This window comes from Osmerus mordax, chromosome 9 (assembly GCF_038355195.1).
Source record: "Osmerus mordax isolate fOsmMor3 chromosome 9, fOsmMor3.pri, whole genome shotgun sequence".
Classification (NCBI taxonomy): Eukaryota; Metazoa; Chordata; class Actinopteri; order Osmeriformes; family Osmeridae; genus Osmerus; species Osmerus mordax.
The window spans coordinates 15,400,215-15,414,369 of NC_090058.1; the positions used below are offsets into that span (position 1 = coordinate 15,400,215).

The 14,155-nt window shown below is 44.4% G+C and overlaps 1 protein-coding gene across 1 annotated transcript; it reads right to left on the reverse strand.

Annotated features, from left to right (window-relative positions):
- Positions 1-614: 614 nt before the first annotated feature.
- Positions 615-13,748, reverse strand: grm1b (glutamate receptor, metabotropic 1b). The gene is made up of 9 exons (XM_067242787.1): positions 13,034-13,748; positions 10,178-10,427; positions 8,075-8,310; positions 5,076-5,322; positions 4,737-4,905; positions 4,301-4,427; positions 2,750-3,116; positions 1,882-2,442; positions 615-1,464 (listed from the first exon to the last, which is right to left on the reverse strand). Exons 1-9 carry the CDS (start codon positions 13,746-13,748, stop codon positions 615-617), a joined length of 3,522 nt encoding a protein of 1,173 aa, XP_067098888.1.
- Positions 13,749-14,155: the final 407 nt, after the last annotated feature.

Here is a 14,155-nt window from a genome sequence, read left to right on the forward strand (position 1 = left end):
TTCTCTAAGACAGGCTACATTCTTGATACAGCACTTTTTTCCTGTAATATGGTAATTCGATATTTGATTTAACTATGCATCAATTCTGTATTCATCTGACAAGACAATGAATGCTTTATTGCTTCACAATAAGCCACCTAAATTGAATACTTTTTTTGGCACAAATCACTCTGGAAATATCAATAAAGAACACATTCTTCTCATTAACAAACAGTAATTATTCATTTACAAGTTAAACAGTGTATACCTAAATTCCTACATATGTTATATAAACACAGTTTTCTGTTGTATCCTATAACTGCTAATCAGAAAGCATTATGCAGACACATCTTAGCATTCATCTTCCTAGTATTCTATGAACTTCAAAGCATATTTTTAGACAGCCGTCAAGTGGGCAATTTATGACACAACTATACTGTACTTTGTGATGGGTGTATTCTCTAAAACATATTACAACATTTGCAATGGGGTTTTTAAAAGTCACTCCCACTGATGTTACAGAATTTATCCTAATTCATCAAGTCATTTAGTCACCAGCTCACTCCATTTCTTAATTAGACAAGTAATCACATACAAAACGTAATTCCCCATATGTACAGGATACAGTGCACCTTTTAAAGAGTTGAGGAACTTTGTTTGTAGTCTCTGAGGATTACAGAAGCATAGGTCACACTCTGAGGGGTGCACAAGATTGACTCGGACACAGGGGAGTTTGGAAAGGGGTTCCCTGTCCCCATCGAATCACGAAATGGGGAAGGAGGCATCAGGGACAAGGAGTTCTCCATTGCCAGTTTGACCTGGACCAACTCCTCCTCGTCATGAATCTGGGCATTGTCGTACATGTATCCGTGGAGGAGACCAAACTGCTCCTCCTCCAGCTCCTCCTCCTCCTCTTCCTCATCCATAATGGAGATGGGCTCCTCATCAAAGGGGTCCATCTCCAAGGGCAACACCTGGTGCTGCTGGATGAGGTGGGGCTGGTGGTACACCGGCCGGCCCCCTCCCACCATAGAATCCGGCAGACTGATCATATCACTGAGCTGGGGAACATCACTGTTGTACTGTCCCCCCACCCCCTGGAGGGGAGTAATGACGTGTTGTTGGACCAAGCTGTTTTGCTGCAGGCGCTCTGGGGTATAGAACTCCACCTCGTCCTCGTCCACCTCTTTCATGGGCCCGCCAGCGGGCATCTGCCCGTGAGCCATCATGGGAGGACTAGGGGGGTTGTATCGGATTGGGTCATTCTCATCCTCCTCAGCCACATTGTACAGAGTCTTGGTGCTGAGGTCTGAGAAGTCCAGGGCTGTGTTATGGTAGGTATTAGTTAAGGGTTTGATGACCGCCATCTGATTGGAACCTGCCTCCTGTCTCTTCACATGCACTGACAGTCTGTGCCACATGTGATCCCCTTTTGGAGGATGTCTTGAACCTGGTTCAGACCATGACACAGACTTTCCATTAGAACTATGAACAGAATAAAGACGGCTGTTATTTCACAGGAACTCAGAAAAGTGGAGACAACAACAGCATTTCTGGTTCATGTAAAAAAAAAGGTAACTATATAACTCTAGGTCGATACAAAGTGATATGTTTAGATCAATATTTAAGAGAAATAAATAATAAACAATAAATAGCTAGCATGAGGTGATTTACTGTATAATTCCATAGTGTATCTTCAGCCCCTCTGCGATCCATTAGTACTCTTGAGGATGCTGGTTTTAATTGTGTCCCACCGACAGATCAAATGTCACATCGTCGTTTAATTAAACCTCCACTAGGCCATGTCTGCTACAGGTGCCCTGAGAGAGAATTACAGCGAGCCTGAACCAGCATCCCCAAGGTGCCTCCGGAGCAGGGCAGAACTGAAACACACGAACTCACTTGGCGTTGCCAGAGTTCTTCTTCCTCTTGAACATGTTCAGAAGGCTGTTGCTGCGGCAGGCGATCTTGCCGTCGCCCACGTGCATGCGCACCACGTCGGAGGTGGTGAAGGCGCTGCGGACGTTCCTCTCCGGCTTGGCGATGATGATGTACATCTTGGGCGTGAACATGCAGCCCAGCGCCACCGTGACACTCAGACTGACGGAGAAGGAGGTGGTGATGATCTTGTAGTTGGAGCCGAAGTAGATAGGCACGAAGGCCAGCCAGATGATGCAGGTGGTGTACATGGTAAAGGCAATGTACTTGGCCTCATTGAAGTTGGCGGGCACGTTACGCGTCTTGAAGGCGTAGTAGGTGCAGCTCATGATCAGCAGGCCGTTGTAGCCCAGCGGAGCCACCATGCCCACGTTACTGGTGTTGCAGATGAGGAAGACCTCACGGATGCTGGGGTACGACTTGATGGGCTCCGGGGGCTCCAGGATGATCAGGGTGACCTCCAGGGTGAGCTGGACACTGACCAGGATGGAGGCAATGACCACCTGGGCCCACGCACTCATGAACCTAGAGAGAGTTTTCATTACAAAATGAAACTGTAGATGAATAGACAGACATTTGGACAGACAAACAGACAACCTGTTTAAACAGGCAGACAGGCTGTACAAACAGGCAGACAAATAGACAGGCTATATAAACAGCCAGGCAGTCTGACAGACAGGCTATATAAACAGACAAACAAATAGACAAACCGACCGACCAACCGACAATCAAACAAACATACCGACAGACAGGCAGGCAGGCAGGCAGCTAGACAGATTCTATAAACAGCTAGACGTAAAGATTGACAGTCTGTGTCAACAGACAGACAGACCTGGGCTTCCGGGTGCAGATCTTCTTCTTGCTGCCGGCCAGGATGCGGGCGATGCGGTTGGTCTTGGTGACCAGCGCGGAGTAGCACATGGCGGCCGAGAGGCCCACCAGGAGGCGCTGCAGGTAGCAGGAGAACACGGTGGGTCGGGCAATCAGCGTGAAGGGGCAGATATAGCCCAGGAAGATGCCCGCCAGGATGATGTAGCACAGCTCCCGGCTGGAGGACTTCACCACAGGCGTGTCGCGGTACAGGACGAAGATAAAGGTGACAAAGGACGTGACCAGGATGCCCAAGCAGGAGAACACCACCTGGACTATGGATTCTGGGTTTCCCCACTCCAGATAGCGCAGTTGGATGGGTTCACAACCTGAGAGGCACAGACATCTCCTGTAAGTTTTTACGTTGTTAATGTTTTTGAAATGACTTCCATTAAATACGCTAAAGGATTCATGGTCGTTTTAAAATTGTATCTTTCTTTGGCTGCAGAATCATTACAGAATCGGCACATTTGGGGAGGAATTAAAAATGCCATGATTGTTTGCCTTCTTCTTTACTGAAGCCTGTGACATACGCATACATTTCTTGTGTGTCCAAGTCTTAAAGTAGGTTTTCAGCTCAACTATAAATACACTGTGTCTTGAGGGGGGAGGAGGAGGGGGGGGCAGAGATACAGAGCACAGCCAGGGGAGACTGAGGCCACTGCAGCAGGACTAAGTAAATCACTGTAGATCAAAACTTGTACAGGAATCAACCCCAATGTATCTGCAAACTGTCAACACTGAATATTCCTTCATTGGACTGTCCTTAACCTAGTGTCATTATTAACTATTACAGTTATTAACAAAATCATGACAGTAGATTTTTTTAACTGTAGTTTTAAGATTCAAAAAAATTGGTCATAATTTCCAGATTTGTTTGCTGTTTTATCTTATAATTGATGTCTTTTATCTGTTCTTTATGTAACAGATAAAATGATGGAAACAGGAAATCTTCTGAAGAAAGTGTTGAAAGTGTCGAAAGTGTGAACGACGCAGGGTGCATGTGAAAGTAGGCCACAGTAGAAGCCATTGTGGCCTGTCGGATCAGGGGTAGAGATGATGAATGGGGCTCAGGTGTCATGGGAAACCTTTGAAAATGGGGCACCCCAGGTTAACGAGACACTGCTGTAACACCACAGCAGGATAGACAAGTTAGAAGGAGAGGGCTTGCAGTAACAAAATTCCTCAGGCAGGATAAAGCCTCTTTTATGCTTGAACTCCAACATGAACGACCAAGGTGACCAATCGGGTCATCCGACAAGCATCCACGCATTCGAAGCCACACGTTCTCAGATTTTATCTACAGCAGATCCTGGAGAGCTATCATGTACAGCAGCTTTTTACTCCCACCCTAATTTATCACACCTCATAACATCATTTACAAATAAGTTCAGGAAATAGATGGTTAACAAGCAGAGTCAGGTTAGCCACAACTGGTGTTGGAGTGAAAGCCTATGAGTTGAAACCTCCAGCCCTGTTCTACAGCAGGTGTCTTCACTGGGGTCAACTGTACCTTCCAGTTCGTCTTTAGGCCACCAGCCAAGGTCGCAGACCTTGCAGGTGAACTCATCCAGGACGTACTCGTTGTCCTTGCAGGCCGTGCAGATCCAGCAGCAGCTCACCTCCCCCTTCCTGATCACCTGTACCACACAGCAGGAAACACGATGGATTACACAATCACACTTTGAACAGAGTTAGTATCCATAACATGATACGTTCTCTAATTCTAATGTAACATTCTTTTAGAAATGCAAGATGTCTTTCAAGCCATGCCAATAACTCTGACTATCACGAAATAGTTGAGATCTAAATTATTCGGAAATTAACACACTGCTATGCCAGCAAGAGGAGCAGGACCAAGAATTTCAGTGCGCCCGAACTTGGACTTGTTGCAAATGGCAAAATAAACCTGAAATCTGCCAGAGGGACAGTCATAGCTTCTGTGCTACCTTGATCTCTCCCTTGGAGCAGGGCTCACTGCAGACGGAGCGGACCATCTCACTGCGGTTCATCTGGATCATGTAGTCATCGATGCTGAGGAGCCCCTCATGCCATGAGCCCACGTTGATGTAGTCGTACATGCCAGGCTCCACATACTGCAGGTTCATGATCTCATACCTGAGAGTTGGGAGAGGGACACAGGTTGGGTCCTTGTCACAGAGGTTGTGGTTATCATCCAGTTCTAGAGGTTTGTCTGACTCACAGTTTGCTTTTACTGTAAGTTGAACTATTTATAGCCCAAAATGCAGTGCTTCATACTTTCATGCTTCTGTGCTTCATATACGTACCTTCCAGGGGTGTCTCCGTTCTCGTCGAACCACACGTCTTCCCCAGACACTCCGGCGAAGGACGTCCTTAACAGGAAGTCCAACAGCTGGCTGCCGTCTATGGGGTCCATGGCTTCACAGAGGCCCACGTGACCAGGACACAGGTGTTTGTGCATGTCATGAAGGCCGTGGGCCATGGCATAGATGGCATTGATGACAAAACCCATCTTGCTGTCTTGAACGTAGTTATCCTCCAGATTTTCATAACCTGTCAATACAAAGAAAAAAACACAGAATCAAAATAAGGAGCGAGGACATTCATTAAGGAGTGATCCATAAGTGAGAGTGCTGGTTTAAGCAGTTACAGCGCTACAAGCGTTATGCAAGCATTACACAATGAAAATACGCAATCAGGTCATCACTAACTGTTGCTCGAGAAGAGGAAAATTACAGTGTCTGAGTTTGTCAGCTGTCTGTCTGTAGCATGATGTAACCAGCTTATTACAAAGGAATGATAGGGTTTCCAAAGACACATTGTTAAGCTTTAGGCAAGAGGAGTTCCTCGGTTCTGTGGGAGAGAGCATCAAAGGGCAGACAGCACAAGAGTGTAGCTTCAAAAGAATGCTCGTTCACAGGGATCAGCGGGCCATTTCTGCATTTTCAGTTCAGCCTTCAATGTTAAACATTATGCAGATTTGTATAACTAATTAAGAGAGAAAACAAGCTCAATCATCTAATTTATTCAGACCTCCCTCTGTTTGTATCCTCACTTGGCACCTAACCACGTTCTTGGCGTGCTAATAAAATCAGGATGTTTAATTTACAACTCAGCTTACACTTTTATAAGAATATCTGTGATAGAAACAATTCTTATGACACTTGCATTCTTAACACTAATGTCCAAGGACACCCTATCAATTCAGTTGTATGCAAGCTAGAAGCAGGAAGCGTGAACACTGTAAATACAAATGAAGCTATTATAAATATGTCAACAAACCAAAATCTATCAAGCAACACAATCAACAATTTGTTACACTATCAACGTGTGTGTTTTATATTTGAAGGGCTTTGGTAGAAATATTACATACTTTAATTCGCTCATGTGTTAGTATTAACCAAAAAGGGCAACATCTGACACCAGTGCAAATTAACACACTACTAATCAATCCAGTGGGCTAGCCGCAGGCAATGTGCGCATTCTCCATGTGTGAGATCATATACCCGCAGACACCAGTGAGGAGTGACATAGTTGTATTACTCCTTGGGTTCGACCCCGTCTTGCTTGTAGATAAATTGTACTAGCATGTAGAAGACTACTAATGAGTGTTGTTCACGATAGAGTTCATCATTTAGTTTAATCTGGTGAACGCGTGTGGTGCTGATGGCAGAAACATAGAGTAATCAAAACCCAACCGTGAAAAAAGAAATTGGAGAAAACTGTGAGGACGTGTAAAACTTGAGCGAGTGGCTTAGACTACCGGGCCAACATGCAGTTTGTATAGAGAGAAGCCAGTGGGCAGTTTGTGCTTCAGTTGTTATTGGGCTATGTTATTATACAGCAGTCTGAAGGTCTTGAAGGTGTGAGAACACAGTACACACAAAAACCAGTCAATTGTGCTCTCACGCGCAATGCATAAAAACATCCCAATAGCTGCATATATTAGAGGTCAACTGACATCTGAAATCTGCCACCCTTTAGATTTTCAGATGATATCAGCAGGGGGTGGTGGCAGGAATTTAGGGCCTGAAAGTCATTTCAGGCATCCCTCCCCCCAAGATGTTCCTGGGCCCTTTCCTAGCTGAGGCGTCCTGAATGCCTCCCTCTTTTTCTCTATAATCCCCCTGGATATCAGGGTAGTTCAGTTTCAGTGACAGTTTTAGGTCCAGTATTTAAGAGTTTAGGTCACAAAGTGTGATGAGGTGTTAACAAATCATTTGACCTCTATCTATATTGCCAAAGTGAGGTGTTTTATTACTGAGGGTCATTCAGAGGAGTACACTCACCATCTCGAAGCTCTACACAGAGGGACAATAAAAGTGACAGAACAGCAAGCTATAACACTATCGCTGATTATCACAACGGATCAGTTTTAAACATGGTACCACTTATAGGTTTGTAAGTTTAGAAAATAGCGTGGAAAATATTGAAATGCTTGAGATATGTGAATGAGGCAAGGAAAAGGGCATGTCTTTCACTCAAGCAAATCCACAGATCCAAAATAAGATCAAATCAATTGGGAAGGTTGATGTAATAACTGAAACATAATTCCATGCAAATACCTTGTATTTTAAAGAACTTAAGAGTTTAAATTAACACAAAATAAATGGCTAAAATGATTTGTGCACTGTTGCATGCATACTTTTATATTTACGTTTATCTTACAATTAATTTAACATAATTTATTTAAATACAGGATATTTTAAAAACCACAATATGACTCAGAAGTAGCTCATAAGTTTTCAAAACGTAAATATATTTTTGAAAAGGAATAAAATGTGAAAAGTGGAAAAAAGGTTTTCTTTTGGTTTGAAAATATGCTTATTGAGCATTTTTTCACGTGATAAAGAGTCTAATGTGTTTGTTTTCATCCTTTCTGTGTTGGCCGATGTGAAAAAGGATTCAATTTTTACCTAGATCAGCTTTTGTCGGCAGGGAGAATGTTTTAGAAATAAAGTAAAACAAAGAAAATATTAATATATTGTATGGATAGATGCATAGCATGTCCCAACTTGTAGAGGTCAAACCTATTATAAGTTTTCAGTTTCTTGAAGATTTCAGCCATTTGAGGATGTAACATTTAAACAAACGTTGTACCTTATCATTCAAATGTTATTGACAACTGGCATGAGCTGACAATAATGACAGCCTTTGCAGTTTCAACCAGGGGATCAATAAAGTGCTACCCTACTCTCTATTCTACAAAAACCGTCTTACTGACACAGGAAATTGGCTTTGTTCTCAGCATCACTTTCACAGATAGACAGACAGGCGGCCTTTACAGTAACATGATCATATCTACCTGAGCAGTTTCGATAGTAGTTCTCGTTTTCCTGCGGGTGACCTGGGATCCGGCACTGGAAGCGATGCTGCCAGAACTCAGGGAACCAGGGGTTCCTGGTGTTAGTGTCCAGACGCAGCTGCAGGAAGTAGTTGTCGAAGGAGGTGACCTCCTCGGACTGCAGCTTGACGGTGATGCCGCCCACGGCCTCCTGCTCATAGCCCTCCACCACCTCGTCTCTGTCCGCCCAACCGTCACTGGGGGGTGGACCGGGGGTAGAGGGGGAAGGGGGTGGAGTGGAAGGGTAGGAGGGTTAGCATGGAGCCATGTCTGCTCCCCAACGCTTGACACATGTCTTGCAGCTGTGTAAGCGCACTGTCGTTACAAAAAAACATTGTATACTTGCGTAATTACGTTGTTATGAAGGGATGTTCAAACTGCACAGAGATGCTTTACCAAAAGCAACGCATTTTCACCACATGCCTGACGTATCACAAGTTTATGACAAACTCACAACACAAGACTGGGCCAGCTCAGGCTCTCCCACTCTGGCATGGCAACATTAGCAGCCTTCCGCCATCTGTTTCACAGCACTATACTCCCCCTAACCAAACTGTCTGCCAGAACCCTGCTGGACTGACGCAAGCACATAGATGTGATCATACAAACCTATCCTAGCATCAAACTGTACCACCACAGACCAAATATCTGACCACTGCAAAGCTGAGCTATGCTATGCAAAGCTGAGCTATGACTTGAATGTATCATTCAAGTCATGTCAAATTCCAAACAGGCAAAGAAAGAGATTGAGTCGACACATCCGTGAAATGGACTATGGATCAATCCTACGAAGTCACAGACTTGTTCAATCTGTTTGCTGCCACACATTTAAACCAGCACACAACATCATCCACCAACAATTGTTGCAATCCTGTCAGAGTCTGATAAATTTGTTGTTCGTTATTTTAGGGGAGACAAACGAGGTTCATCTTGTGCGACATCAGTTTCCTCCCCCTCAGATCAAAGGATGGATGGCCAGCTCCTCTGGTCTTCTGACAGGCCCAGTCCACCAGCCCACCTTCCCTGTGCCGCAAATGCATTGCTCTAAAAATGTTCCAGTAGTCTCCTTGACCCAGAAAGAAACAACCGCAACGAATCAATGTCCTCTTTATCCTCTGCAGAGACTTTACAGTCGAAGGCAGCCTGAACTCTTGAGTTGCATTTTACATGTCTGCTTTTGAAAATGTCTCAAATAAATTCTTTGGAGGGGTGAGTGAACAGATAGTCTACCCAGATTTTCCCTCCAAACCACCTTGGTTTCTGTCTGATGTATTCAGCTATTTATAATGAGCTGTTTGAATCTAGGACTCAGGGGGAACTTTGTGTCTTTTTAAGCCGTTACTTCTTCTTTTCCACTCATCCCAGGACTATGCATGAGCTTGGTACTCTGTAGAGCGCTACAGCTCGTGAACATCTAGCCATTCACAGCAGCTTTGATGCTCAGCACTCATCCTTCCTCTAGCCTGCGCTGGAGGTGTTGTTCCATGGTACCCCGTGCCACATTCTGACAGGGAGAGAGGGAACTCGCTGTAGATGCATTATTCATGACTGAACCTGACTCAAAGCATCTTCTGCTTTCAGAGGATCTCCACTCCTGCCAGGATAATGATCCCAGTTCATTCTGTGTGAATTGCAGTGTGCCTGATCGCATGCCTGGGAAAAAAGTCCCCTAATTGTGAACCATGGTTGTCACCATCAACACTCTCATTTCAAAGTAAGCTACAGAAACACATGACTAGAAAGACAGTTATGTGTCTTCTAGCAATGTACTGCATAGGATAATGCAGTAAACTATGTAAATGACTATGTAAATTACACCAATGTGCAGAGGTGTAAAAGTGCATTTTCAGAAAGTAGAATAATGTGTTTGTTCCACACATGGTCTAAGCCAATTGCTGGAACCAACCCATAGTTTTACTCACACTCTGAGTATATTTGCTGGCATGGCCCTATTCATAATGCATTTATTTATCTTTTATAGAAAGCAACACACGACGGGGATTTGAACCTTGGACCTTTTGATCTGCAGTGGCTTGCTCTAAACACTGAGCAGTACCGACCTACCTTCCGATGAGGAGAAATTCCCCCACTACGCCAAGGCGTCTCATGGCCATGAGTAGCCCTCGCACAGTCATGCCCTCGCAGAAGCACACCACCACCCTGGCTTTGGGCAGGCGTTCCCTCAGCTTCCTCAGCAGACGGTCAAAGTGCTTCTCCCCAGCGTTGCTGTAGATCTTGTCAGAGTGGGCGATGCACAGGCCCTCCTGGGAAGCCAGCTCTTTGAAGGCTTCCATCCCGCTCTCGCCGTAGTTCCCTGAGAACAGAAGAAAAGGATGATCTGGTCGTCATGGTGTTTGTTTTGTCTGTATCCACTTGACAATCATATGATGAATACACGTTCACTGAACACTTACTTACTTCTTACTTAAATGGTAAATGTTATTGATTTTTATCACTTCATCCTAAACACATTGCTGAGGCCCACTGCTATTTCTTAAATGGTAATGTGACCTGTAACCTGACATCATATTACCTAATAGGACCTGTAACTTGATATTATTTGCTGTATGAGTAGTAACTGTTGAAAAGCATAGAACAGCTTCATCAAGCTCAATGCACACCGCTCTCTCCCACCTGGACAAGGGAATACATATGTGAGGATGCTGATCATTGACTACAGCTCAACATTCAATACCATCATCCCCTCCAGACTCGTCTCCAAGCTTGTGGACCTAAGACTAAGCACCTCCCTATGCGAGTGGATCTTCAACTTCCTGACGGGAAGGCCACAGGTGGTGAGAATCGGTGACCGCACCTCATCCACACTGATCACCAACACAGGCACCACCCAGGGCTGTGTGCTCAGCCCTTTCCTGTTATCCTTGTTCACTCATGACTGTGCGGCAACGCGCAGTTCCAACCTCCTTGTTAAGTTTGCTGACGACACAACCATTAATTGTGGACTATAGGAGGCGGCAGGAGGAGGAGCATGCATCCCTACACAACAACGGATCCAAAGTGGAAAAGGTCAGCTGCTTCAGGTTCCTCGGGGTGAACATCAGCAAGGACCTCACCTGGTCTGCTCACACGGACAAGGTGGTCAAAGCGGTCCGGAAACGCCTCTTCTTCCTGAGGAGACTGAAGACGTTTGGCATGGACTCAGTCCTCCTCACTAACTTTTACAGATGCACTATAGAGAGCATACTGACTGGTTGCATCACAGTGTGGTATGGGAGCTGCACAGACAGGGACCGCAAGGCCCTACATAGTGTGGTCAGGTCTGCTGAGTTCATCATTGGCAGGAAGCTCCCAGCCATACAAGACACCAACCACACACGATGCCTCAGGAAAGCAGACAGGATTCTAAGAAGCTGTTAACACCCATCCTTCAGTTTTTTTTACCCCGTTGCCTTCTGGCAGGCAATACCAACATTTTCTTTCCAAGGGCCATCAGGCTTCTGAATGGACATTGATATGGACATTGATACACTACTCTCTAGCCACTTTACACACTGTCACTTTCAGCTACTGGTTGCTCTATCAGCAATATTGCACTTTTGCACTAATTGTACCCCACTGTCTCTAGGTTGGTATAGGTTTATAAGGTTAGTATAGGTTATTATATGTATTAGAGGTTTATTATACTGTACTGTATATTGTATATTATTTTGTATATTTAGGAGGTTTATTATATTTTCGCTTATCATAGATGTAATCTATGTTAAACTAAATACTTATATGTTATATGTATTTGCGTTGTTTTGTCCCAAGAATTTCAGTGCCCAGTCTGACCTTGTGTTGTTCTGTGCATCTGACAATAAAAGACTTGAACTTGAACAACCATTTTCATCGTTGTGGTAAGTAATGGAGGTGTAACATTTACATTACAATTACCTTTAGTCATTTAGCAGACGCTCTTATCCAGAGCGACTTACAGTGAGTACAGGGACATTCCCCCGAGGCAAGTAGGCTGAAGTGCCTTGCCCAAGGACACAACGTCATATTGCACAGCCAGAATCGAACCAGCAACCTTCGGATTACTAGCCCAATTCCCTAACCGCTCAGCCACCTGACTCGTAACAGGCGTAATTGGATTTTTATCACCTCATCTTAAACACATTGCTGACTCCCACTGCTAAGGGAGCAAGGGGTTCTGATGAGGACACAGCATGGAAATCAGACAGCTATGTACCTGATGTCATCCCAGGGTCTCCACTGGAACAGGAATGTTAATTATTGTATAATCCAGTCCCCAATCTGGACTCCAAGTTAGAAAACCATATATCTTCTAAATGAGAAACTGAAACGCATGAATGAAAAACCTATACTGTTACAGCCCTAACAGGATGCCATTGAATCCGAACTGAATTGAGTCCAAAAATGCACAGGCCAAAATCAATCCAGCTTGTCATTACTTTATCATTCATCAGTCGGGGACAGACTCCATGAGCTTATAGTCTCCATGACCTCATTCTGGAGCCATTTACAGAAGGTCAACTTGACAGGCATTTTGACAACTGGAAACCTGTCACTGGCATCACTTCTTTAAAGATTATTGCAGATTTTTTTTCTGAAGCATTTGAAGCAGCTGTATTTTGAATCAGATAAGAAAAATTGCATTTTACATAATATTACTGTTCAACTATTTGACTTTTTGGATGTCTACTGGTTGTATTAATAGGTAACCAAGTAAACAAGATTAGATATTTGGCAACAGGAAATCATCCATTTTGACCTCATGTAAAATCTTATATTGTGCTTCTTGCTCTGGGAGATTAAATACTTGGCTCATGGTTTAAAACTGGATTATTCTTGCAAATGTCCAAAATGGAAGTTGGAGTCACAATAGAGGAAAGACGCCCCAATGGAGATGCCATTTTTCCCAGATGCATGCATTCATGATACCCAACAGGGCCTTACCCTCTGTGTGGACAGCTGATACGTAGGTCCAGTTGTAGCGTTTGACAATGTCTAAAATGGCCCTGGCCTGAAGGGTGTCAGAGGGCACAACTCTAAGAAAATACTTAAACAAGGTTTTGTCACTCAGATCGATGCTCGTTGCAGAGTATGCAATCTGAGGGATGTTGAAAAGTTGCAGTAAGTTTTGAACTTGAATGGCCACTGAACTTGACCCAGGCCCAATGACCCCTGCTATGGGTTTCTTTGTTGGGGGGGGCTGGCTGGAAGGCACTCCTTCAATACACCACCTGGAGCCGTCCTTCTCATCACGGATGGAGATGAGAGAGTCTCTTATGAACTCGATGCTTTGCTCCAGAGCCACTGATGAGTGCCAGCAAGAGTCTCTGATCTCGCAGCCCAAAGTGATGTTGGGTAACAGGTTGGGGTCAGAGTTGATCCGATCCAATGCATGGAACATCGCCTCCACTCTTTGAATTCCGTATTGCTCCCGGACTTCGCCACATTTTCTTTCCGCAACTTTCTCGGCCGAGGGCTGGTGGTGGACTGAGAAGAGGGCACCGATGATTACGTCACCGTCCATCCTGGCCACCATGCGGGACGCCGCCCGCGGCACCAACGACCTCTCATACTTGTCACTGGGAGACACGAACGCCTCGAACAATAGAATTGGAAAATATAAAATACCGATTGCACTCAGACAAATCATATTCCACATTGTGTCAGAGGTACTGACTGCAGAATCAGGTCATCTCAGCCAACCAAGAAGACTGCGCATCCAAGTTTTTATTGGGTATATCCATCAACTTAGCATCCCTCTTTCAATTATGTCCTTCCTGTAGGAGAGATTACATGACATGAAGTAATTTCTCTTCAAATGGTATACCTACTAATATGTGCCTAAATATAGTCCAATAAAGCCCTATCAAGTGTAAGGAACATATATAACTTTCAGCACACAATTGCGAGTAAAGCATAGATACAAGTGTGCAACTCATAAGTAATGTTGACACAATTCAGCCGAGGTAGCTAACCTGTCATTTAGACCTATACAGAATGAAAATCATTGAGGTATCTGCAGAATACAGAACGCAAAATAATTTCAAAGTTGATATATCATATATA